Here is a 24690-nt window from a genome sequence, read left to right as displayed (position 1 = left end):
TATGGCATGGCACAATTTGGCATTTTGACTCCTAGACTTTACAGAAGAACAGTGCCTTGAGGAATGAGATGTAAGAAAAATACAATGTACAATGGAAATATGTCAACAAACCACGCAAAGCTGAAACACTGAGGTACGATAAATGTTAAAAACGATACCGCATATGTACAAAAGTCTCTGTTTTAAGAAATGTTTCAGGCAAATCCTGGGTTCCCAAAACGAAACCAAACAGGAACACACACACACGCACACAGTGAAGCTACAATCTTAAATACTTGCTGGAATGAGGAAGGGTTGAAAATGTTTTCACAGTCCAGCAACCTCACATCTCTGAGTATATGCATGTTGCGGATGGAGCGCCAGAAGGACAAGATACTCATCACCAATCAGAAAACAGGAAGACCAATCATGTTCCAGAGATCCGCTGTTGATTGTCCAAGAGGGCTAAACAGTTCCTGAGCCTTTTGTTTGCGCTTGTGATGCAGCATGCCTTCACTTTGAGGACAACACTGGACCAGACCAGAATGTCGTTAATCCAAAAAACCTGGGAAAAAATCAGGTCTGTAGTTTCCCACGTTTTCCCCCGTTAATGATTGAATTGTGCTGATGAAAATCGGACGGCAACGGAAGCGTGAGGAGTAGGACAGCTACAGTATGGCTCGATCGGTTCCTCCTGACCGTTAACCATCCAGGTGGTTAATATTTGATTTCACATGTTGTGCTTTCTTCTCTTACGGGTTGCTGAGCTTTCTCGCCTTCAATTTCCATTGCTCTAAAAGAAAAATATACAGACTTTTAAAAAAAGGAAAATGAAAGTACATAAATACTAAGGCTCAACTTTATGTTGTCATCTTGGATTCAAGCACAAGTCTTTTTCCTTACCCCCTAGTCTGGAAGAGTGTCCTCGGCCGCTGTCTACTAGAATCAGCTGCAGACTGGCAGTCGCAATGAAGCCCTCCTGTCGCCGACTCAGATTTTTCACAAGCCTTTGGGATGAAGAGAAAAAGAGAGAGGGAGAACTTTCATAAATAAACTATGTTACCTGGTTTAACGTGACATTTCTTTTGCAATAAGCAAAGAAGGTTCAAACACACCTCTTGTTGCTACCTCCGTCATTCACCCTTTTACATATGGGATGGTTTGGCAGGTCTCCAAGCCACCCTGACAGTCTGCTTCACCTTACATCATGAGTTTTTCAGACAGTCCAAAAAGACTCACCATCGGCCCTTGTTGTCCTCACACTGCAGTTGGATCACGTCTCCACATTTGATGTTGATGCTGTCGGGTCCATTTTGGGGACAGTCAGCCAAAGCCTTGTATCTGCCCGGAGACTAATGCAGAGGAAGAAGAAAAAGTAAGTCAAACTAGTAACAGGCACAGGAAGCACAAAATAGAATTTAGACACAAATCTCATAAAAACAAAAGGACACAACTATCTGTTCAGCAAAGTGCCTTCAATATACCGGTAGTATTTTAATTAATATGGATTACCTGGTTGTAAGAGAGAAACCAAGGTTTAGATTAGAAGACAGCAAATACATTCTGTTTTTTTTTTTTTTTGTATTTGAATCTGGGGGACATCCAACCTTAGTTTGTTTACTTGAGACACAACAACTCAGAAATGAACAGAAGAAGGAGAGGCCAACACTGAATGAATGTGCTCCCTCCCTCCCTGCTCTAATCTTTGTGAGAAGACTGAGAAGGCTGCAGCATTTTGAACCAACTCAATCAAGATACAGCTGCTTGGCTCATGCAAGAGTAAAAAAAAAAAGCATTGCATCATACAGTATGTGACTGCATTAGGTCTCACCAGTGGCAACACGACCTCCTCTGTGTCAGATGGGTGGAAGGCGTCCCGACCTCCAGGCCACTCCTCCAGACCCTCGCAGATGTCTACCGAATGATGAGCTCCGGGCCAACCTGACACACACACACACACACACACACACACACACACACACACACACACACACACACATTGCTTAGGCCGTTGACAGGTGTTGATGATGCATTTATCAAACATTACACCTCAAAATGGCACTGTGTAGATACTTAGTAACTATATTAATATTAAAAAGACCCCCTTGTCACTTACTGGGAAATTAAAAAGAACGGAGAATCAAAAGCTAATCTCAGTAGTTGGAGCTTTTTTCCCAAAATCCCTCGATGTACCTGGTCCTTCAGGTCAAAATACACCTGAACTGCTGAGGTAGGGGGGAAGTCAAATATCTAAATCAGTTATAGAGATTATTTAGACAATTCAGCAAGTTTGATTTGCATCAATTCCCATAAAATTTTCTTTGATTTAGTTCCTAAGTATCTACATGATTATACACTCACCGGCCACTTTATTAGGTACATCAGGTGGGAACACATTTGGCCTTCAGAACTGCCTTAATTCCTTTGTGTTATGCATTCAGAGATGGTATTCTACTGAGTGGTTATGTAAGTTACTGTTGCCTTTCTATCATCTCGAACCAGTCTGCCCATTCTTCTCTGACCTCTGACATCAACAAGGCATTTTTGTCCACACAACTGCCACTCGCTGGATATTTTATCTTTTTATGACCATTCTCTGTAAACCCTAGAGATGATTGTTTGTTATAATCCCAGAAGGTCAGCAGTTTATGAACAACCATGCCACGTTCAAAGTCACTTAAATCCCTGTTCTTCCCCATTCTGATGCTCGGTTTGAACTTCAGCAGGTTGTCTTGACCACGTCTACATGCCTAGATGCATTGAGTTGCTGCCATGTGATTGGCTGATTAGCTATATGTGTTCAAAAGAAATCGAACAGGTGTACCTAATAAAGTGGCCGGCGGTGAGTGTAGCATGAAAGATGCGTTGACAGGATTGACTCACTCCTGCGGTTTTGCTGGTGTTTAGGGGAGTGAGGCTGGGGGTCTGGACTGCTCCTGCCCGACTCTGTGTCCTCTGAGCTCACTGACGCCCTCTGCTGCTTGCTGGGGGGAAAACCACGCAAAACAACAAAGCATGTCACCAAATGCTGCACACAGTCAGCACACTACGCTCAGGATAGACGTTACTCCCAGTCACACAATCTAGGGTCAGCTCTTGTCATTCACTGCCTGAATCTCATCCGTGCCTCCAACATATAGAGCTGGCCCCAGATCAGTGTCAAGGAACAATTCTGTCCTGCCACTTCTTCAAACAGCCATGACCATTCAAGAGCACAAGCCAGACACCAAGACTGTACACACGCAGCAGCTGTGTGTAAGCTTCTCTGTTGAAGTGGGAAGGTAAGTAGGACGCACAGGGTTGCTGAAGTTCACACAGGGTTTAGATGTGTCAACACAAGGGAAGATCTGGTCTCGATTTGTCAAGATCCTAATTTTTTAGAGATTAGGTTGCTCTATTATGAGATACTGCTGAGTAAGAATGTTTTTGGAAAGCAGATTCTACAGTTAGCTTGACTAGATCTCAGAAAAACGAGCCCCATCTTTGAAACCAGCTGTCATGAGGAAATTAAGGAAAATTCATGGGATGAAATTGAAAACTGAAAACTCTTGTTGTTGTTGTTTGCTTTTTGCATGACATGCAAATTAGCAAATCTGAGATGCAGAAATAAGATTTTCTTTTAGATATCATGTTGGGAAATAGCCATGGAGGAGCTTGCCAAGGCACAGGACTCTCAATCCCCCCCGCAAAGTGAGTGTGGTTGTCAGTTATGAACCAGAATGGAGGAGGCTATAATAATAAAAACAGTGGGTGCAACAAGTGATGATCAGTATGCAAACACAGCAGCCCTGTTTTGTTTTTTTTTGGTCTCCAAGTCGGGTGTCATCATGCCAGCGCAAGGCCAGTAGGTGAGCCAGGCTTAGAGTTTTACCACTGAGCGTTAGGGGGGGAGCAGGTTCAGTGACGTTTGGGGCGCGGCCGGGGCCGTTGCCGGGGGCTTCGCGGACGGGGGCTCCGGGAACGCAGGCAGAGAAACACGTCAGCCGACAGCGAGACAAAGTCCAGCCCCGGCAGACAGCCCCTGGGAACCCCTCTGGACGGCCGCATGCCCCTGCAGGTAAGGGGGGGTAGGAGTGGGGATAGGCAACCAGACAGCAGTGGACAGAGTGGGGCCTGCACTCGTTCACTCACACACACCGCTTAACAACACACAAAAAGCTTCCACCGGGGCAACGTCGTGGAATGATGATATCATCACATTTACTCAAGCTGTGATCAGATATGACAACTCAGCAAATGCAGGTGCTGCGACTGCATATGGCTGTGTTTTTATATACTTTATTGCAACTATAGCCAACTACTGTCATGCGCTTAACACACTTAACTGTCAATACTGTGTACGTAGGCACAACCATTAGGCACTGACCTCTCAGAAAGTGGTGGAGAAAGCGGCATGTTTCCAATCGTTTGGCCATGTTGATATGCTTCATCTGAAACAAAGGAGGTCAAATAAAGAGGATGGAAAAATGACTATTCATTTGTTTAGTGCAGCTTTTCAGTTTATCTTAAAAGGTGCTTTGAGGAACTTTCAGTTTGTTTGAATTCTTGCACCCCCTTTGGACAAAAGCGGTAGTGTTTTTACTGCGCCAGCTGTAGTTCCTGGGTCAGTGTACCCGGACAAAGGCATTAAGAAAACCTATATAGAAATAGCATTCTTCGCACTGATGGTCTCGTTTGCTGTTACATTTAATTTATGATCATCAGAGGAAAAGTAAGACTGATTCAGAAATATTTAAAAGTTCCTCGTAGAACCTTTAAAGTGAATATTGACTTTACTTTTGAGCAGGAACGTTCATTCTTTACTATATTACAGATCACCATGTCAATCCAAAACTTCCCAAACCTCTAAGCAGCTTCTGCTGGTTTGTCAAGATTCTGCGAAGCTCATTGAGCCAGGCCATCTTCACTTCCACTGTAGGAGCCTGAGAGGCAACAGAAACATTACAACACACGGTCAGTCGATTAAAATGATCTGTATATATTTTCATACGTATACTGTATGCCCAGCTACATTGATGCCATTTGTTTCTGTTAAGCCTGTATTTGCAGTTTGCACAATTACATTTGCACTTCAATGGAACTAATATCAATCTAAACTTCCCAGAGCCCAAGGGGATGTTTTATAGTGTCTTATTTTGTCCGAACAACAGCCTAGAACCCCAAACATATTCAGTTTTATTTCAGGTTTTTTATTCAGAAAAACAGCAAAGAAACACAATTGAGAACATGCAACTGGTACATATTCTTGCAATCTTAGCTTTAAATAAAACATAAAAATAAAATTTGAATATCAAAGTTGAGCCAATTTTTGTTTTGCCGATCAACTCATTGAGTAATCATTTCAGTAAAAGTAAGAAAGTGCCTGAAAATACTACCATTAACTTGTTTAAGACTCCTTACCTGTACCACATACACTTCCTCCCTGCCACTGTACCAGATCTCAAACTTCTTCACATCTCCCTTGACATTCTCTGTGATCCCCACTGCAGTCATCTGACAAGAGACATACACTGTTTACACCGATACACGCACAGCATTAGAATGAGCAGCACAAACAGAAAATCATACATCAGACTTATATCATGGAACACCTCTGTCCTGTCAGAACACACACTCACACACACACACACACACACACACACACACACACACACACACACACACACACACACACACACTCACATACAGACCTCCGCTGTGTGACTGCTTCCTCCCCACAACCTCAATAATAAATCAAGAGCAGCAGCTGCTGGTGAGTCACAAGCTGTGAAACCCCCCCAAATATCATAACACTCAAGGCTCGCGGGCCAAATCCACCCCATTTAAATTGTTGATCCGGCCCGCGAGTCAATTCGGCAATTCCATTCAATTCGGTTATTTCAGTTATGTTGTTTTATTTTTGGATTAAAAAAAAGGCATGTCAGTAAACGACATGTCTGGCCCATAGTGCAATCATCATGTCATAGAGTGGCCCTTTGTGAAAATGAGTTTGACACCCCTGATCTACATAATAAATGACTTCTGTAATAATGGTGAGTAGTAAATTGAGTTTTTGGTCATACCTTTAACAGGTATAGCGCTGCATAACAGCATCTAAGCATCTAAGCAATGAAGTATTTTACTATTCTGGCAATCGACTGAGGCTGAAGGCACTAAATACAGCGTAATTCTCTTGGTAGCAAATAAAGAGTGGTTTCGGGCACAGCATTACCATCCATGCTCTTCTGTGACCAAATCAAGTCTGTGTTTATGCAGAGGAGAGACTATTCCCCATAAAAGTAGTCTGTAGATAATGGTTCTCATGTTATTTTATATGAATACTTTTACCAACGTCCTACATAAAAACTCACAAGCATAGCTACATTTTAAAAAGGCTCAAAATTTAAGCTTTGGAGTTGCCACAGGATGTCAAAGTAGCAAAGAGTACTGGAATACGTGATCCATTAATAGAGTGTATGATTATGATATTCCTGAATACATTTTTTGCTGTATATTTTAACCAGTGGTCCAACAAGGCAGGTATATTCCTCCCAGGTGCACACAGACAAAGACAGAGAGAGAGAGAGAGAGAGAGAGAGAGAGAGAGAGAGAGAGAGAGAGAGAGAGAGAGAGAGAGAGAGAGAGACCCACCTTGAGACAGTGCTTGAAGCTGTATGAGGCAGTCTTGTCGCAGCCGTCTCCGTGCTCCTCCCTGCGCTTGCAGAAGAGCAGCGCCCTCTCATACAAGAAGAGGTGCCTCTGCATGGGCTTGAAGCGAGCCAGCTCCTTCATGCGCGTGGGACCTTTCTTATGGCTGATCCACACACTGAAGGAACCCTGCATCAACACACGGCCCAGCTCACAAATTTCACCCTGTTTATAAAGAGGATTTGAGGTATGAGCCTTTGTTATACATGTTTTATCTGGAAAATGCATAATAGAGCAAACAGAGATTAGATCAGATTTGGTTCACCTCATATCCTGTGATGGCTATCTGATGCATGGAGTCATTGACTGATTTGAGCAGGTCCAGCATTGCCGTTAGTGCCCCCTGCAGTTCAGAAGTCCCCTCACAATCTGGACTGTATTTCAGAAGTTCCTGAATACACACACACACAAACAAACAAAATAATCCATATAGTCAACTGCATGCACTCGCATTTGCAAAAACAAGAGATAGACACAGTGGCCAAAACAGTGCACTCTAGTGGTAAAGACTTGTATTAAACCACAGGAAGGGAAGTGAAGGTGGGAAGTTGGGATCAACTGCTCCATTATCCCAAACTCACATTTGGACTGTATGCATCTGAATTTCTAAAATTTTAGTTCTGACTGTGGTTTCAAAAACTGTATGATATGCATGGTCATTAGCTTACTCAGCAGACTAGATGGTCATGGTTAATATATTTATGGCAACTGTTTTATCTGTTGCATATTTTCCAAATTATGCAAATTTGGATTTTAATAATACAGAGAGTAAAGTATAATTATATAGATTTTTCTCCTGTATTTATTGATGGTAAAAACTTTGAACGCTATGTTTTGGTTTAATGTGTTTTTGATAAGAGGGTTAATTTGATGGGGTCAATGTTCATCTGCCACAGTGTTGGCTTGCTGGATTATCTCTCTGTTTGCATTGAAAATGTAGCATAAGATAGCTTGCCTTGAGTTCCTTTGTGTGTATGTTTGTGGTAATACACCGATCTCTGTCTCACCTTAAGCAGCAGCTGATATTTGGTGAGGCGTTGGACTGGTTTCAACAGGTAGGAATCCAGGCCCAGTTTGTGCTCCAGCTTTTTTTGACACTCCTTCACAAATAATAAACCACAGTGAATGCAATGTATGTCAATGTGGAGACTACAGTTGTTTTAACGTAGAGGTGATACTCATTTAAGAATGGTAGAACACTAATACAAATATTCAAACACTGACATTTCATCAATCTATAATGCATGACACCGAAAAACAGTAAACGCTGATTGAAAGTGAAATCATGTCAAAGCTGACCTGAAAGAAGGCACAGTCTGAGAATTGTCTCCACAGTGCATCAGAGCCTGGCTTGTTCTGACAGTAGCATTCATACATTTGGAAACTCTCTTTCTGAGGACACAGAGAAAGACAAATCGGTTTGAAAAAGGTCAAAAATCTAAAGGATGTACAAATGATGAAAATACAATGAAGCTACAGTACACGATATGAACAGTTATGATCTCACCCGCTCAAGAAAACAAGCTCCCACTCCTTCAGGAGCATCCAGGCATCCTTCCAGCTCCTGGAGGAAAATCCTGGAATCCCAGAAAAAAATTGGACCAAAATGAGATCTCAGAAACCAATTTAAAGGGACCATAAAAAACACAAGGTAAGGGAACTAGCAGTAGTAGTAGTCATTTTGAAGTAGACAGATACGGACGCCATAGACAGTGCAATGTTTGCTCCTCCTGTCACATGACAGTATGAACTGTGCAAATCATGAACCACACTGTATGCTATAACTGCCTGTAATCATTTGGTCTTTATAGTACTATATAAACACTTTACATTTATTATTTTTTTTAACGTTATAGTACAAATAAAAAATCGATAGATTGAGATTAATTCAGTCTTCATTTTGATAGGGGTTTTATACGAAGACCGAGTCGGCTGCGAAGAAGACTAAGCCTCATGGGGGGGAGGCTCTCACCAATACACCACGAGTGTTTTGGGCATTTTTATGCTTTATTGATAGTGTAGAGACAGATTTGAAATGGGGCAGAGAGGGGAGTGACATGCAGAGAACGACAGCGGGCTGGAATCGAACCCGGGTCCGCTGCTGGCCGAGGCCCATGGGGGGGACGCCCTACCAACTGAGCTAAGGGCGCCCCCAAGTGTCCCAAGCTTTTTAATTTCTAATGTGAATTTTACTAGGGATAAAAGCTGCAATTTGCATTAAAGTATATATTCATCTCATGCAATATATCATACTAGTTTTAGTCAGATGATATTAATTACAAAACGACTAATGTTTTGAGAATAAATAAGATAACAATTTGCTATGATAGTTGTTTCTTCCGCTAGTTTATTCTTGGAGTCTCCAGGTATGTAAAATAGGTTGGGTAGGATGAGGGTTGAACAGTGTCTTGTGACTCGTTCTTCACTTGCCCGCTGTGAAAATTGTAGATCTCTGGCATGTTTCCAAAGAGGATGTCTCTCTTGCTGCGCAGGATCGGGGGCAGAAGTCCTGACAGAGAAGCGTTGTCCATCTCAGCCCTGTAACCCTGCAATATTGAATCATACCAACGCAATTAAGGGAATGTGATTTATGCAATATCACAAGGAGTCATTAAAGAATACATAGTAGGTAGCCATGACGTTTTTGTTATTTTGGTATGACATGAAAGAAAGTGGGGGGAAAGTGTGTTTTCTCACCAGCAGAACTGATAGCAGCTCTTCCACATAGATTCTCTCAGTCTCTATGAGTTCCCTCATGACATGACTGTCACAGAAACATATAAAAACACACAAGTAGACAGAGAGAGAGAGAGAGAGAAAGAGAGTGCCAGGGGGCATCATTATTACTGAACAAAGAGAATCAAAGAGTAAACAGCATCAAGAGCAGTAGTGAGGATAGACAGATGTGTGGCCAGATGCCTCCTCCCCACCGCTTCAAGAGATCTGGGCTGTCCTCTCCCTCCAGACCGTACGACACACAGCTCCGGCTCTCCTGGTAGTCGTGAATGACCTCTATCTGAACACACACACACACACACAGATGGGCAACACTAACTCTTCCATTTAGAATTAGAGAAAAATGTAATGATGCCAAATGTGAACCAAAAAATTGGACCAAACAGGAAGAGTTAGGTAAGAAAATTATGCATTTTTTTGCAATGCTGGTCTTAAAGTGGATAGCAATAAATATGTTCCTCACTTTTCTAGAGTTGGGGCTTTTTCGCGACGATCTCTTCCCAGGCAGCGAGAGGTCGAACGTGAACTTCAAACCATCACCTGTAAAAAAAATTCCTTCACATAACTGTATTCTACCACATTCTCTGATTAGATGTACTGAGGAAAGCGGTTCACGTCAGCACCCGCACTAAATCAAATGACATCTCTCTGTTTTTATTAACCACGTGAACACATTGTCCTCAAAGGGATTTGCTTGTCCTGCCTGGGACCTTTTTTATCTACCACTGTGAATTTGAAACTCATTAATGAGCCATAAATCGACATTGGAGGTAATCAATCAAGATAGGTTGCCTTTAGAGGTGAGGCCCTGGAATCAGTGTTGTACAGATCTGAAGCCGTGTTTGGCAAGGCTGTCAGTGTGCTTTTGATCCAAGCAGCTGAATCCTTACATGAAAGTCCAAGCTCAAACTGAGTCTTGTGCCCCTTGCATGTGCCATGTTGCATTCATCAGTGGTATGTATTCTCATCCATGTGTGTGTGTGTGTATGTATGCATGTATGTATGCATGGATCAAATCAATCAAAGCTAGCCTCTTTCCCCTTCATATCCTCTCTTAAATGGCTGCTCTCCCAGATATGATGGGAGCCTCAGAGGATTCATACTCACTCTCGTTCTCTTTCACGTTATTACTCTCATTAGTAGTATAGCTTCATATCATGGCCAACAAAACCTTCAACCACGCAATGAACATTGAAAAAAAAAGCCCATCTATTTTATTTTACTGTCACTCAATCAAAGGATGGCGACACATTCAGTGGCACAATGATACATTCGAATGGGGGAAAAAACCATACACCAGATACTAATTGGGTATCACTGTATAGTGTTAGCTTTGTGAAATCTCCCTCGAGAAAACACATGGAGATGAAAAGGTTCTTTAATGTATATGAACCACATATGGTTCTATAGGCTAGCCCCTGACTAATAGAGCAGTCAGGTGTCTCCCTGTGGACTGATTATACTTTCTAGCCCTGTTACAGCTTGTTTGTAAAGGTGGCCCGCTAACCCCGAAGCCCATTCAGGAACACCAGTGGGGCTCTGTGATGTGTTAATTTAGCCATGGTGCCGAAAGGAAAGATGCAAGGCGGAGAGGGATTGGTGGCAGGCCATGAGGGCTGAGACGAGACCACGTACTGGGCCTGGAAAACAGGGCAGGGGTGGTGGAGAGGTAGTTCCTTTGTAGAAAACCCTACTGTACCTGCTGCAAACTAGGGTGGCTTACTAAAGATGAATGCTGTTTAATTAGTCAGTTGTATCAAAGATCGTTCTTTCTTTGATACAACAATATCTCTATTTCTTTTTTTGTTTGGAGGTATAATTATCCGTGTGTGTGTGTGTGTGTGTGTGTGTGTGTGTGTGTGTGTGTGCGTGCGTGCGTGCGTGCGTGCGTGCGTGTGTGTGTGTATGCATGTATGCGTGTGTGTGTGTGTGTGTGTGTGTGTGTTTTAGTGTGCTGTACCATGCTTTGGGGAGAAGATTGGGGACTTGGAGCGTGGCGGGTTCTCCGGCCTAGGGGCCACCAGTTGGATGGGTCGCACGTGTTTATCCGCCAACTTCCGGAGACAAGCCTGTCGGTTCTGAATCATCTGCTGCACTGTCGCATGCTTCTCAAACGTTTCTTCTACATGAACCTAACAGAGAGAGAGAGAGAGGACACAGGGATGGGATAATCAATTGTGCAGAAATATTACTAATATTGTGCAACACATAATCACAGAATTTGATGACATCGCAAGTTTTACTGCTTCAGCTGGTGGTCTGAATATGCTGATAATGATGATGCTGGATGTAAATGGTAAATGGACTCCACTTATATAGTGCTTTTCTCTTGTTATTCACAGACCCAAAGCGCTTTACATTGTTTGGTACACAATCTCACACACATTCATACATCGATAGATGCAGCTACCAAGCAGGGTGCAAGCTAACTATTGGGCGCAATTTGGGGTTCAGTGTCTTGCCCGTGGACACTTCCACATGTGGCGGGGTTACGGGGGATCGAACCACTGACCCTGAAACCCAGTGGACGACCGCCATACCCGCTTCGCTACAGCCGCCCACATATATTGAATGTATTGTATATATTGAATCTAAAATGTATTGAATTGTTATCCAAAAACAAATGAATGGAACTGTGGTCACTGACCTGCAGCTGAGGAGTGATGACCGCCTCGTACTCCATGGCCAGGATGTCCTGTCCCGAGCTCAGCGTAGACGGCGCCCCCTCCAGGAACCTCTCAATGTCCTTCAGAGCAGCCTGGGCCCCCTCTTTAGACTGGAACCTATCTACAAGCTGATTGGCCAGCAGATATGCTCCATCGTCACACCATGTTTGGGCCTGAAGTATGAACACCAAATGTCTATCAACCTTACATGTTTTTAGGCTATGTGCGTAGGTAGATGCATGTGTGTGTGTGTGTGTGTGTGTGTGTGTGTGTGTGTGTGTGTGTGTGTGTGTGTGTGTGTGTGTGTGTGTGTGTGTGTGTGTGTGTGTGTGTGTGTGTGTGTGTGTGTGTGTGTGTGTGTGAGCACTGTTAGGGGTGTAACGGTACATAAAAGTCACAGTTCGGTCCTTCAAGGTACGGTTCTCAGTTAAGAGGAAAAATGCAAAAAAAAAAACTGCATGCAGCATTTACTACAATCGCAGCTTATAGGTTTTTTTAAGTATAAAAAATAAAATATTGCTGCAAACAACCAATGTCTCCAATGAATAAAATACTTCTCAAATAGAACAAGTTCCGCACTGCAATCAAAACATTTGGCATATTAAAGGCATCTTGAAGCTATTTACACCATAATAACGTATTCGTATGGTACGAATTGTTACACCCCTAGTGTGTGTCCATACCTGTCTGAGACATAGCAGCAGCTGGTGTGTTTGCCGGAGACGAGCGTGTTTGTTCTTGAGAGCAGCATTGAGTGTGTCACAGTGGTGGCGCAGCTCGTTGCAGCGCTGCATAATGAGAGCCATGGCGTAGTGGTGACCAGCTGATAGCTGGTGACCGTGAAGGATGAGGATCTGGGCTCGAGCCATCACCTCCTGCCAATGAAACAAGAAGTGGAATGGAGATAAGGACATTAACTCAAGCACTTTACTTCATTGAATTTTCTTTTCATGCTGCTTTATATACTGTACTTCTACTCCACTACAATTTAGTGGGAAATATTGTTCATTTAACTCCATTATATCTATTTGATAACTGAAGTTACTACTTACTTTGTAACATGAGATTTTTGCAGAACATAAAAAGAGTTTATACAATATTGTATACTTCCCGAACATTATATACACGAGGCCTACAAGCATATATTAAACATTAGTTAAGTAATCTATAATGTGATTGGGCAAAAAATTCATTGGCTATTGAATATCTTCATTTTCAAGGAAACAATCAATCTATTTAAAAAATACTTATATCGACATTGAAAATAAAACTATTTACAGGGCCATACAAAATGAGCACCACCTTATCCAGCTACAACCCCTGCTTTTACTGAACATTAATGCATGATTTATAATATTACAAAAGTAGAACAGTCACTTCTGCATTGAATCCTTTCACTTTTAATACTTCAAGTACATTTTCCATATTATACTTTCATTCTTTGTTTTCAATTCAGGATTTTTACTTGTTCCAGAGTATTTTTACAGTTAAGTAACTTTAAAGATCTCCTATTATACTACTTTTCTGGTCTTAATTTCTTGTTAAAAACTGCTATAGAGCAACCTGACTCGAATCACATCACAAAAAACCATGTGCGCACAGCAGTAACTCTCCACACACTGCTTTGTGCTTCTCCGCAATGCATATACATAATTATTTGATACGCTAGTATGGTTAAGCATGACTATAAATCATTATAACAACGTTTATAGGTCATAAAAGTCGAAAAATTTATAATATTTCCACTTTAACCTAAGTAGATGATCTGAATACTTCCTCCACCATTGCAATAAAGACACACAAAGGATGAGTCCAATGTTTTTTTTTGGGGGGGGGGGGGTGGCACACTGTGGTCACTGAGACCTTCCAGTCTTCTTATAACCACTGTATGTATAAGGATTTCTCTAAGAAACACTGACCTGTGCATTTGATTCCAGACCTTCCAACCTTTTGAGAGCCTGTTCTGTTTGAGCCAGAGTTTCGACAGATCCCGACAACTCCTTCTCCTGAGCCGTGAGATGCTCCAGACACAACTCCATCTGAACAAAAAAAACACACACACCATTAGATGAACACTGACAAAAACAAGACCAGTCTAATGCCAACCTGGTGGCTCCCACATTTAAACTTGAAACTGTGCATTGTACTAGAAAATATCTTGTGTGAGGTGCTTAAAAATGAAAATATGTTATCCTCTTGGGGGTATGACGAGAATACAAGCATTCATGCAGCTATAAAGCCACCAAGACATAGATACATGGCAAATGTATGCAGTCCTCACCTCCTGAAAGCTTTGCTCATATCTGAGCAACTGCATGTACTGATGGAGTTTCAGATGATGCTTCTCAAAGAAGCCATCGAAGGCCGACTCCATGTCTCTGAGCTGGGCAAGAAGCCTAAGAAGCAGAGGGACCATATAGATCGAATGTGTTGCAGCTGTAAAGCACTCTGTAAAGTATTCAGGAGGTTTATACTTGAAGTATAAATAGAAGAAATGTAAGTATTTTATTGAACCATAGAGGACAGCCCCTACTGTAACAGATTCAAATTCCTACATAGTGAAGAACAATGGAGAAGAAGGGGCTGCTTGAAGACTGTCTGACCTCTGCACCGTCTCCCAGTCAAGCTTCACATCCCACTGGGAGTCATCCTCCTTCCCAGACGTCTCCAGGCTTAGGAGAAGATGGCGCCCTTCCTTCGACACAGACCTGATAGCATCCTGTAAAAACACAAGGACAATCGACATCATACATGAGTAAGATTCAACATAGCACTGTGTAAAATACTATACATATATATTTTGCCCCAAAGAATGTACTACTAAAACCGTGGCGTGTCATGTTTTTGAATCCTTACTTTGAGTTTCCTGTACTTGTCGGTGTGAGACTCCAGGAGATACTCGATGGCTTTGCCGTCATCGGGCAGCTCTGCCTCTGCCAGCTCGGTGCCAAAGCCCTGGAGCATTTGTGCAATGTCTTTGACCGTTACAGCAAAACTTTCAATAGCCTGTACAGCGGAAGTAAAGGACAAGACACGTAAAAATACAGAAAGCACTGTAACACCGGTGTTTAGTAGATGACGTATGAAACTGTTTGTGTTTTTAAAGTATCACTAAGATACATTGAGCCCTTAGGGGATTTCCATCAGCAACAAGACACCAACCACCTCTCAGTAAGACACTGCACTTCTATCTACATGCATGTTCACTATGTTTGGTGGAGAAGGTGCATTTACTTGTGATTGTATATTTCATTTACCATATGGATAGATTTTAAGCAGCAGTGTTATCAAATTGGTAAGTAAAAGTTATTGGGTTGAACCTTAGAAAGTTAAAATAAAAAAGATAGAGTTAATTGTTTGGTCCGGTATGTTTTAGAATTGAGCTTACTGTTCGTAATACAATCCAGTCACTGTGACAGTAGTCCAAAGTGCCTCCAAACTCTGAAGTCAGCTGGTTCTCATCTATGTAGCGCAGCAGGTCTGTGACAGAGCTCAGCATCACCACCTAAAGGTGCAGACAAAGAACACTCATAAAGAACACTTTGTATTTTAAGGAGTGTTTACCGAGTGTGGCATGTTCCGTTTTCCATGAATTTCATCTATATCAATAAGGAGTGTTTTTATAAAATACATAATTGATTATCATATTCACAAGGCTTTCCATAATAATCAGTCTGTGGAAAATGGCCTGACAAACATAAGATTTTTTTTTTTTTTTACCTCTTATGCTTCACAAATTAAAGAATAGCAGAAACATTACGAAACATCTTTGCTTTATTGTGAGTGGAATTGGATTTGTTTTCAAAAGTTCAAAAGTGAAATCGACATGCGTTGACTCTTAGCTGCGTCCCTCCCACACGGAACATTTGACTCATGGAGATCAGGGGTTGCTGTGACAAGAAGCGGGTGTACCTTGATGTGATGTGGGACATGTTTGGTAACTGAGGGGGGAGCTGCCTTACTGGCATCTTGAGCATGAAGTCCTCTTGGCTGAAGCGAAAGCCAATGTCAGTGACAGTGCGGTGGAAGAAGCTGGTGGGTCGGAGTACCAGGACCAAGTGGAGGTTCCCGGGAAAGGAAGCCTAATTGACAAAGAGGGGTAGAAGACGTTAACTTGACTGCTGACACTTAACAATAAGGATGCATTATTTAACTGTGAGTTAATGCTTAGTTAATGCCATTAACCGTAAGTTAATGTATACTTAATGCTTATTAAGCATTATTTAACTGTTGATGCTTGGTGATTAACATTGAGTCAATACTTGGTGAAGCATTAACTATGCTTAGCTAACTAATGCTATGTTAAGCATTAACTACGCACAACAGTTAGTTAATGCTTAATTAATGCTTATCAAGCAGAAACTAAGCAATAATTAACGGTTAGGTAATGCTTAATTTATGTTTATAAAGCTTTAAATAAGCATCACCTACCAGTTTATTAAGTTACCCTTATTGTAAAGTGTTACCGGATTCGATATAAAACTAAAACTTTTATCTAAGTTCGCTGTGGCACGCACTCATCAAACGTGTCAGCTTTTCCAACCTCTGCACTCTCACACAGTGCAACACAGACAGACCTATAAGCATACTGACACTGAAAGAGATAAAGAAACAATAACAAGCTCTCATCTTCACGTCTGACAAGAGAGACTTCCGCTCTCAACCTTTCTGTCACTCAGGCGATGACTGTCAGCCTAATAGATTCATGCTGCGTTTCATCTTTAGGTCGTTTGAGGTCGTTGTCTGACAGTGTTGATATTTCTGCTCAGTATACACAACACGAAGCATATTTTTAGTCAAGGAAAGACTACTGCGGGTGCGACGAGAACTGTAAATAACTATTGGTAGGAACTGTTGTAAAAATGTATAATAATCATTTGAAGTGAAATCCTATCCATAATAATCTAAATTCGATTTAGCACAATCACAAGATTTAGGTATTAAGTAATGCAAAAGCCAGCTCGAGTCTGCAGGCAATGCACAACATTGCCTCATATATATTTGTAATTTCTTCAAACATATCCCAATGTATATATTTGCATTTGACGCAACTTCTGACATTCAATGGTCCTGACTGCATCGCAGGGGGTCGATAGCTCAAGCTTGTGATTTCAGTAAAACATGCATTCATAAAAGCCACACATCTATCTGATTAGGTTCCTGTTCAGGTTTCGCACGCAGCTGATCGCATGACGAAGCAGAAGCGTGCGCTGCACCGCAGTGCCAATGCCGCATTCACCACCCAGCCCCCCCAAAAAAACTTCCGCCTAAACTCTTCGGACGTTGAAGGAAGCTAATCAGAAAGCCAGTTACCGGGCTCCGGCGCATCTTCGGTGTTTCCAGCCGGTAAAAGCAATCAGCCATGGTGTTAGAAGCCATCTCGGTGAAACGTTAGTCCCAGCCAGTCCAATTGAAATCGGTGCCAAGTTGAGTTATGCAGCTTCCTCCGGGCCGCAGCGCTGCTGCCTCTCAGACGGAGGGTGGCAGCGCTGACTGCAATGTTTTCCCTCCCGCCCTGTCTCCCTCCTCATCCTGTCCTCTCCTCACCGCCCCGCGTCATCACACAGTTTTTCGCTTACTCATACTTTTGCAGCAGCATGCCATGGGGCATTTTAGTGCAGGCACAATGTAAATCTACTCTTACCACCACATAGCCTACATACACCTAGCTGAAAACCCCTTGGAATTTAAGAGAAAATCATACCCTGCTTTCCAAATCACATACTCTTTATTTTTACTACACTACATACTAAAGAACAGAAGAGTTTTAGAGCCACAGGAGAGAAAACAAAATCAGATGAGGAAGTTTTTTCTTTCATTATGTCGAGAAATGTCAAGAATAAAGACGAATACTCTAAAATGCTATTGGAGTTAGTGGGGCATTTATGTATTTTCAGCATACTACAATTGATGTGCACGTATTGGGACATCCTAAATCTTTTTCTGACATACTTGATAGTATGGAAGTATGGGAATTGGAATGCAGGGAAAGTTTGCTCTTATGGGTGTTGTGAGGGTGGTGCTCATGTTTTCAGCACCATGGACAGCAGCTCATGCATTAAACAGCAGTTTATGGGCGGCACAGCCACTTTGCAGCATGTCTAAATTGTCTAGAAAGGAGTATTGATTGTGTACAAGAAGCCCAGTTCAAAAGACGTATCAAGAATAAGACTCACTGCTATCCTTGCAAGTGCAGTTTTGATAGAGGCCCATGTATCCAGTCGTCGGTCCAAAATGATGATAAATTTGACTCCGGGTTGCCTTGTTCTGCAAGAAAAAATTAGGCAATCGTATTGATGTGCAATGTCATTCTCTGCCATTGTGGTCATGCCAAGATCTGAATTAATGTCATTACTAGGCGCTTTGCAACTAACATACATAAGTTCTTTGTTATTTAAAGTTCAATACAACGGCATATGAAGCGGGAAGCCCTGGGTCCAATCAGACCTTTCCTAATCCCTACAGCGAGTGAGGTTTGTTATGACATAGAGGGCATTGGTAGGACATTTTGACACAGCGAGCAGTGAAGGCCAGCTGTGCTCAGAATACAAGTGCCGGGCTTTTGGTGCACTGCAGAAAGGGAGAGGGAGAGAGTCGGAACAGGAATAGATTAAGGAGGACGCACCGAGGGATGAGAGTGAGGTAGGTGAAGACTTTGGCTAACGCTTCCTCTGGAATGTCACTGAAAGCTGAGCATTCTGGGATGGTTATGATTACACTGGAGTCATCCCCACGGCCCCCTTGTTGCGAGAAAAAAAAATAAGAATTAAAAAAGCAATAAATTACAAATATGTTCAGATATGCTTTAAGAGAGTAAACATGGCGCCAAACAAAAAGTAGTTGAACTCTTAGGAAATAACTAAACAAGGCCTCACCTGACAGGTATGCTACCTGCTTCTCTATGTAGCCTCCCACCTCCTTCAGGCTCACAGGGACAGTCACCTCTGGAAGAGGATACACAAATGATTAATAATAGAGTGAAGTGGTGTACAGGAGAAACTGAGGCCCTCCACTGTAAATCTGAAAACAGATTTATATAAGCTGTGTGGAGCTCTTAGTTTTTGTTGATTCTAGCGGCACCTTTGGGCAAAAGCAGTAGTGTTTATACGGCACCAGCGCCCCAGTTGACTTTGATTTAGTGCCTTTCATAAACACAGGATGTTCCGGTCTGGCTGCCAGAACTCATTTCTGGTAAATCGTACCCGTGCAAAGGCATTAATAATAACTATATGAAAATAGCGTTGTTTTTGCTGATGGTGTTGTTTGTTGCTTCAGGTCATATATGAAAAATTTTACTATTTCATAAACATTTAAATGATCCTAGTAGGAGGTTTAAATAAAAATAATCAGACCATGCAGATATTGTGGACTTCTCTAAAGATGGAAATCTGCAAAATCCTAACGCTCCTGAAGAAAGCCATCACAGCTCAAAAGATTGGCAATATTGTCCACACACTGTAAAATAAAAGAATAATTATAAATCTGACATCACCGTTTATTTTTATCCTTCATAAGAACTTTAATATTCTCAAAACTCCAGCTAAACAATACTCTTAGAGTTGTATGGCTTTAAACAAAGTAACCTGATAAAAAAATAATAATAATTCAAAGTCTTTTTCCAATGTGACAACCACCCTGAAGCCTTTGCCACTGAAGTTTCCACATGAAAGTGCCCACATTTTAAAATAGCAGCTTTAATCTGAAAATATACTTCTCTGCTTCCTGCCATTCTTAACTGTTGTTTCATGATAGCAGTAAAGCAGATGCTGTGGCTGTATGTGCTGCCATACTGTGGCAAGAGCAAATCCTGCATCTGCAGTGACATCAGGAAAATGCATTAGCTCGTTTACTATGAAGCATATGAATTGATGTTGTTAAAGCATTACGTTTACTGGCAGAGGGCCCTGTGTCTCAGGCTTGGTGCCATTGCTGCTCTGTTCTAAGTGGATAGTAGATGTGCACAGTGTCTCACAGAGTAGTTTGGGCTATTTACATACTGTATGCTCACATTGCATTGGCAGTATATGTAATGCATGAAGAGGATGTGGATGATCTTATAACTGGAACTTTCTCTAAACAAGCATCGGAACAAAAATAAAGACAGTGTTGAGGCTGTCAAAGAGCCAGCCATTCTGGAGAGCACTTGTTGTCAAAACTCACGGGGACGAGGAGGATGTGTATTAACACTGGATTTCTTTTCAGAGCGCACACAGTACAGACAGGTTGTGGATTGTGAGGAGATATTCAGTGATTTTGCAAAAAGGCAGTAAATAAGATCACAATTCATCGCGTCCTCATCCATAATGGATAGAGACATAAAAAATTAAGTCAGAAAATGATGACAACAGGCAAAACAGAGAAGTAGAGAGAGAGCGGGAGGAAGGGAGGAGCCAGTGTTACTTTTCCATGCATCCCACTGCAGTAATAGTGTCTGTCAGGCGTATCAGGGAGCAGGTAATGAACTCTCCCGGTACCTGCTGAATATTTGATGCATGTCTGTAACAGAGAGGAGCTGAGCCATGCCGGGCCAGAGCAGCACCAAAGGCTGAACTGTGCACCAATATAGAGGCAGGGTAAAGTTACCATCACACTGGAATGGTTATATAACCAGTAATACCCCATGCTGCAATACCTTCAGCAAGTGGAAACAGGTCATAAATTAAGTGATATAATGTTATGCCGAAGATGCCATGATTGAGTGTTTTACATTAAACAGGCATTTTTTTAAATTGTGAAATTTGTATAATACACAGTATATGACTGATAGGGATTATCAAAAAAAACTTAATCTAATTTTGAGTGGATTTAAATTGGGAGTTTGAAAAAAAAACAGGCAAAGGAAGAAAAAAGCATGCACACTGCAGCCCTCCACTGTGTCTGATCCCAGAAACAGTCTGTGCAGCAAACTGCAACGCTGTTAATAAACTCGTCAGTTTGTGGAGAAACCGCACTCTCCCCTTCACCCACTCTGCCCAACTGCAAGCCCATCACATGACTGAATTTGTTTTTATACGACACTGCCAAATGAAATGCCTTGTCAAGCATGCCCTGTGCCCCGACAGTGTTTAGCATGATTAACTCACTTAATACAGACGCATTTGAAGCAGTTACATGTAATCAAAGCTCATGTAATACTCATAATATATTCAGAAACAAACCGATCCCAGTGTGCTTAATATATGTCATACAGGAAACGATCTGGCTTCCGTTGAGTTTGCGTCATGACCTTTCCGGGTGACGTGCAGCATAGTGTGCACATGGGCCAATGTCAAATAACCTCTGTTTGCTCTTCTGCTCTTGCAGGCGGGAGAAAGGGGAAATCTTTTCCGCTGTGGAATGGAAACAGGGTTTTACTGCCAGTCAAACAGACCCCGAGCCAGGCCAATCCTTAAAGTCTGCATACAAAGCTGAAGGCAGGGAGCTCATCTCTGTTGTCCAAACAGTGATAACCATCGACACTGCTTTCTTTACATACAGCTCATGAAAAAAAAAACATTCACCCTCCTGTACTTTGAATCACAGGGGCTTTTCAAGACTTCATCAGCATTGAACAGCAGAAATGGACTTTATGTCAAAGTAAAAAAAAATTAAATCTCTCAATTTGAAGTGTGTCTAAGATGTCAACCTGTTATTTAAACGTGTTGTAGGCCATTCAAACAGTAAGACGTCAATATAAATAGGCTGGCAAAACAATAAACCCAAACATGTTAAGGCTATTTGAATATACAGTGTATATTAACTAAAGTGGTCTATGCAGAAAATCAGCAATCAGTCTTTTCTTAGGGAATACTTATTTTCCATCATGGCTAACTTACTGATGGTCCAGTGCAACATAGTACCATGAACTAGTGTATCTTACAGAATGACAGCAACACGAGGCTGCTTGAAGTGTACAGAGTACACACATACCCAGCATGGATGTTGCAGACCCAAAAAGCGGACACATGTAATCCTTTGCAGAGCAAGAAATCCCCTCTTACACATACAAACGTTTTCATAGTACACAGAGGCCTGCTTTTAGGTCATGAGATATTTTGCTAAACAAAGCTTCCAATGCTAAGGGGATTAGACTGGTGGGTGGCTGCATTCTGATAGCAAATGGTAGAAGAAGCTTGATGACCTGCTGGGATACATGAAAATTAGATTGGTTTTAGAGCAGAAAGGCTTGATGGATAAACCCTACACAATAGCTTCACATATCTTCGCCGGAGCAGCCCTTACGCCCTTCAATGAGCAGATTTTGCAGCATGCGTGACATGAGGTTTGGATTCGGTCTGTCAGTAATGCGGGGATGTGGTTATCATGATTCACCTAGCTCTGTGTCGTATCTTATTTATTAGGCTGTTTGTGACCTACCTTACTGCTGTAGATACAACAACAACAACGGGGTACATTTTTATAAAGAGAATTTTATGAGCTCATTTATGGTGAAAATCCTGTCTTCAGGGTTAAAATATCAATCATTTGCATCATGTGAGCGAGTGTGGGAGTTCAGGCCCCTAAAGCAGTGAGTGTCATCAGCTGAAGAGTACGAGATGAAAGCAGCTTGAATGTCGGTCAATTTGTATGCCAAATAAAGCGTTTCAACTGTCAGATAAGTGTCAAATATAAGACACAAAAATAGTGATTTTTTTTTATTATTTTAACACACATAAAAAGCAGATTTGAGATTGTATTAGAAGGCTCACACACTTATGGGAATAAGTGGAACAAGAGCGTTAGAATATTATTTTGACAATGATATTCGGCAGGTCAATAGGTGAGCTGTAGAAGGGATAATGTATCATTGCCCCATGAAATAAATGATCAGTCTATTGTTATTATTGTATATACAGCAGTGTGTTCTTTACACTCACCAATGCCTCACCTGTAAGAAGATTAGCAACAAACCCAGAGGGCAAGGCTCAAGTTTCACACGTAGAGAGAATAAAAAAGAATTGTTATAAATAGAAACTCAGTGTGGCCTTTTCCCTGCTTGGCTCTGTTACCCCCCCCCACACACACACACACACACACACACACACACACACACACACACACACACACACACACACACACACACACACACACACACACACACACACACACACACACACACACACACACACAAGAACCAGGTGTCATGAAACCACGCGAGACATAAGGAGGCAAAGGCCCATCAATTAAACAATAACTTAAGGCTGTCATGACCCCAAAGTAATTACATTAGCTTAGAGCCGTCGGTCACATCAGCACTAATTCTGTCAATCGTCCTATCGTCACTCTCCAATTTGAGTACCAACCGATGAGGATAAAATTGTTTTTTGTGCTTTAAAAAAACACATGTATATATTCACACTGTTATGGGCACGTTTATGGTCCTTTCCTGTTTGTATTCCTTTTGTTTACTAGAGCTGCAGTATAACAACACACTACACAAAAACACCCTAATAAATGATGACACCTGCAATAAACTTAGTATCTTCTTAGGAATGGGGTTTGTTGCCATCAACAGCAGTGGATTTAGCTTCCATCGCTGATCAACACACAACAGTCAGTGCAGAGACTCTGGTAACAAATCGTTAGATGGATAAATATCTATCCATCTGTGGTGGCTTAAAATAGCTGACATAATCCCTGCAGTGGTGGCATACCGTAAGGGAGCAAAAAAAAGCTGCAGGAACTGGCACATCAATAACACTGACTGGCCTGAGATTCATGCAGTTCTCCAGTTGTAATGGTTCTCAGAAGTCCCACATGAACACCATTTATCAAACTTAATGGACTCACTGCTACAGTGCTTTTTTACCATTCAGTCTGCTGAACTGTGCCATGAAACAATGGGGAGACAGTTTTTAGAGCAGATACAGCACAGTAGTATTCAGAAAGCCTCCTGCCAAAAGTTAAAAATAATGGCTGTCAGAATAGTGTATAGCCTACTCACGCTGCAGAGTGCTCTCTAGCTGAGAGCCGGCCTGCAGGAGGTAGCGGTAGCTCTCCATCTTCTCCTTGGGCTCTTTCTCCGGCTCGCTCTCCTCCTGCAGTGAGGCTGGGCCCATTCCCTTCTGCTACTCCAAAGGGATCGGGCTGGGACTAGTAAAAGCTCCAGGCCTCACATCCTCTGTAGAGTCCTATAGCCCTGCATAGTGTCCCTGTGATGGGGAGGCTAGGAGCAACAGAGAGGGGAAGTTATAGCCACCACCTGCCTCTGCCGGCCCACAGCTCCAGATGGGACACTTCCGTCAGGCTCAGGCTGCTGGATCTTCCTGACCTTGAGCTGCATAGGGTGCCTCCACACAGTTAGAACAGAGGATATGTCCACATAAGTACAAAAAACATTGGTTTGCTGTCCTGTTGTGATGTGCTTTTCCCCCCTCACACACACACACACACACACACATACACTAGTGCAGGCAGAATGTCCTGCTCTCAGCAGCAGTCAGCTACTTCAAAACAAACAGTGCTCCATCTGGCCACTGCTGTCTGTCCCACTGTCGCCCCTCCCTCTCTCCTTCCCTCCTTCCCTCCCTCCCTCTCTCTCTCTAAGCTTTAGTGCGTCAGCTCTGCACCGTGTGGAGCTCAAGTCTACTCCTGACTCACTGCCAACACTCCCTCCCAACTTTTCCTCTCACTTTAAACTCCT

General features: G+C 42.2%; 1 protein-coding gene across 1 annotated transcript; it reads right to left on the bottom strand.

Annotated features, from left to right (window-relative positions):
- Positions 1 to 520: 520 nt before the first annotated feature.
- On the bottom strand, positions 521 to 24106 carry mcf2a (MCF.2 cell line derived transforming sequence a; the record flags this gene model as incomplete). The annotated part of the gene is made up of 30 exons (XM_080035010.1): positions 521 to 772; positions 883 to 986; positions 1219 to 1331; positions 1811 to 1920; positions 2863 to 2963; positions 4346 to 4409; positions 4823 to 4901; positions 5380 to 5472; positions 6610 to 6831; positions 6932 to 7057; positions 7674 to 7766; positions 7966 to 8058; positions 8174 to 8243; positions 9097 to 9212; positions 9364 to 9430; positions 9597 to 9682; positions 9866 to 9942; positions 11363 to 11534; positions 12050 to 12241; positions 12752 to 12943; positions 13988 to 14107; positions 14350 to 14464; positions 14672 to 14787; positions 14925 to 15074; positions 15457 to 15573; positions 16031 to 16150; positions 18245 to 18335; positions 18694 to 18808; positions 18944 to 19012; positions 23992 to 24106. 30 exons carry the CDS (start codon positions 24104 to 24106, stop codon positions 732 to 734), a joined length of 3339 nt encoding a protein of 1112 aa, XP_079891136.1. The 3' UTR covers positions 521 to 731.
- Between the last annotated feature and the right edge of the window lie 584 nt (positions 24107 to 24690).

This window comes from Ammodytes marinus (genome assembly GCF_949987685.1).
Source record: "Ammodytes marinus genome assembly, chromosome: 10".
NCBI lineage: Eukaryota > Metazoa > Chordata > Actinopteri > Uranoscopiformes > Ammodytidae > Ammodytes > Ammodytes marinus.
The sequence above is the reverse complement of the archived record's forward strand: the minus strand, read 5'-3'. Positions and strand labels throughout refer to the sequence as shown.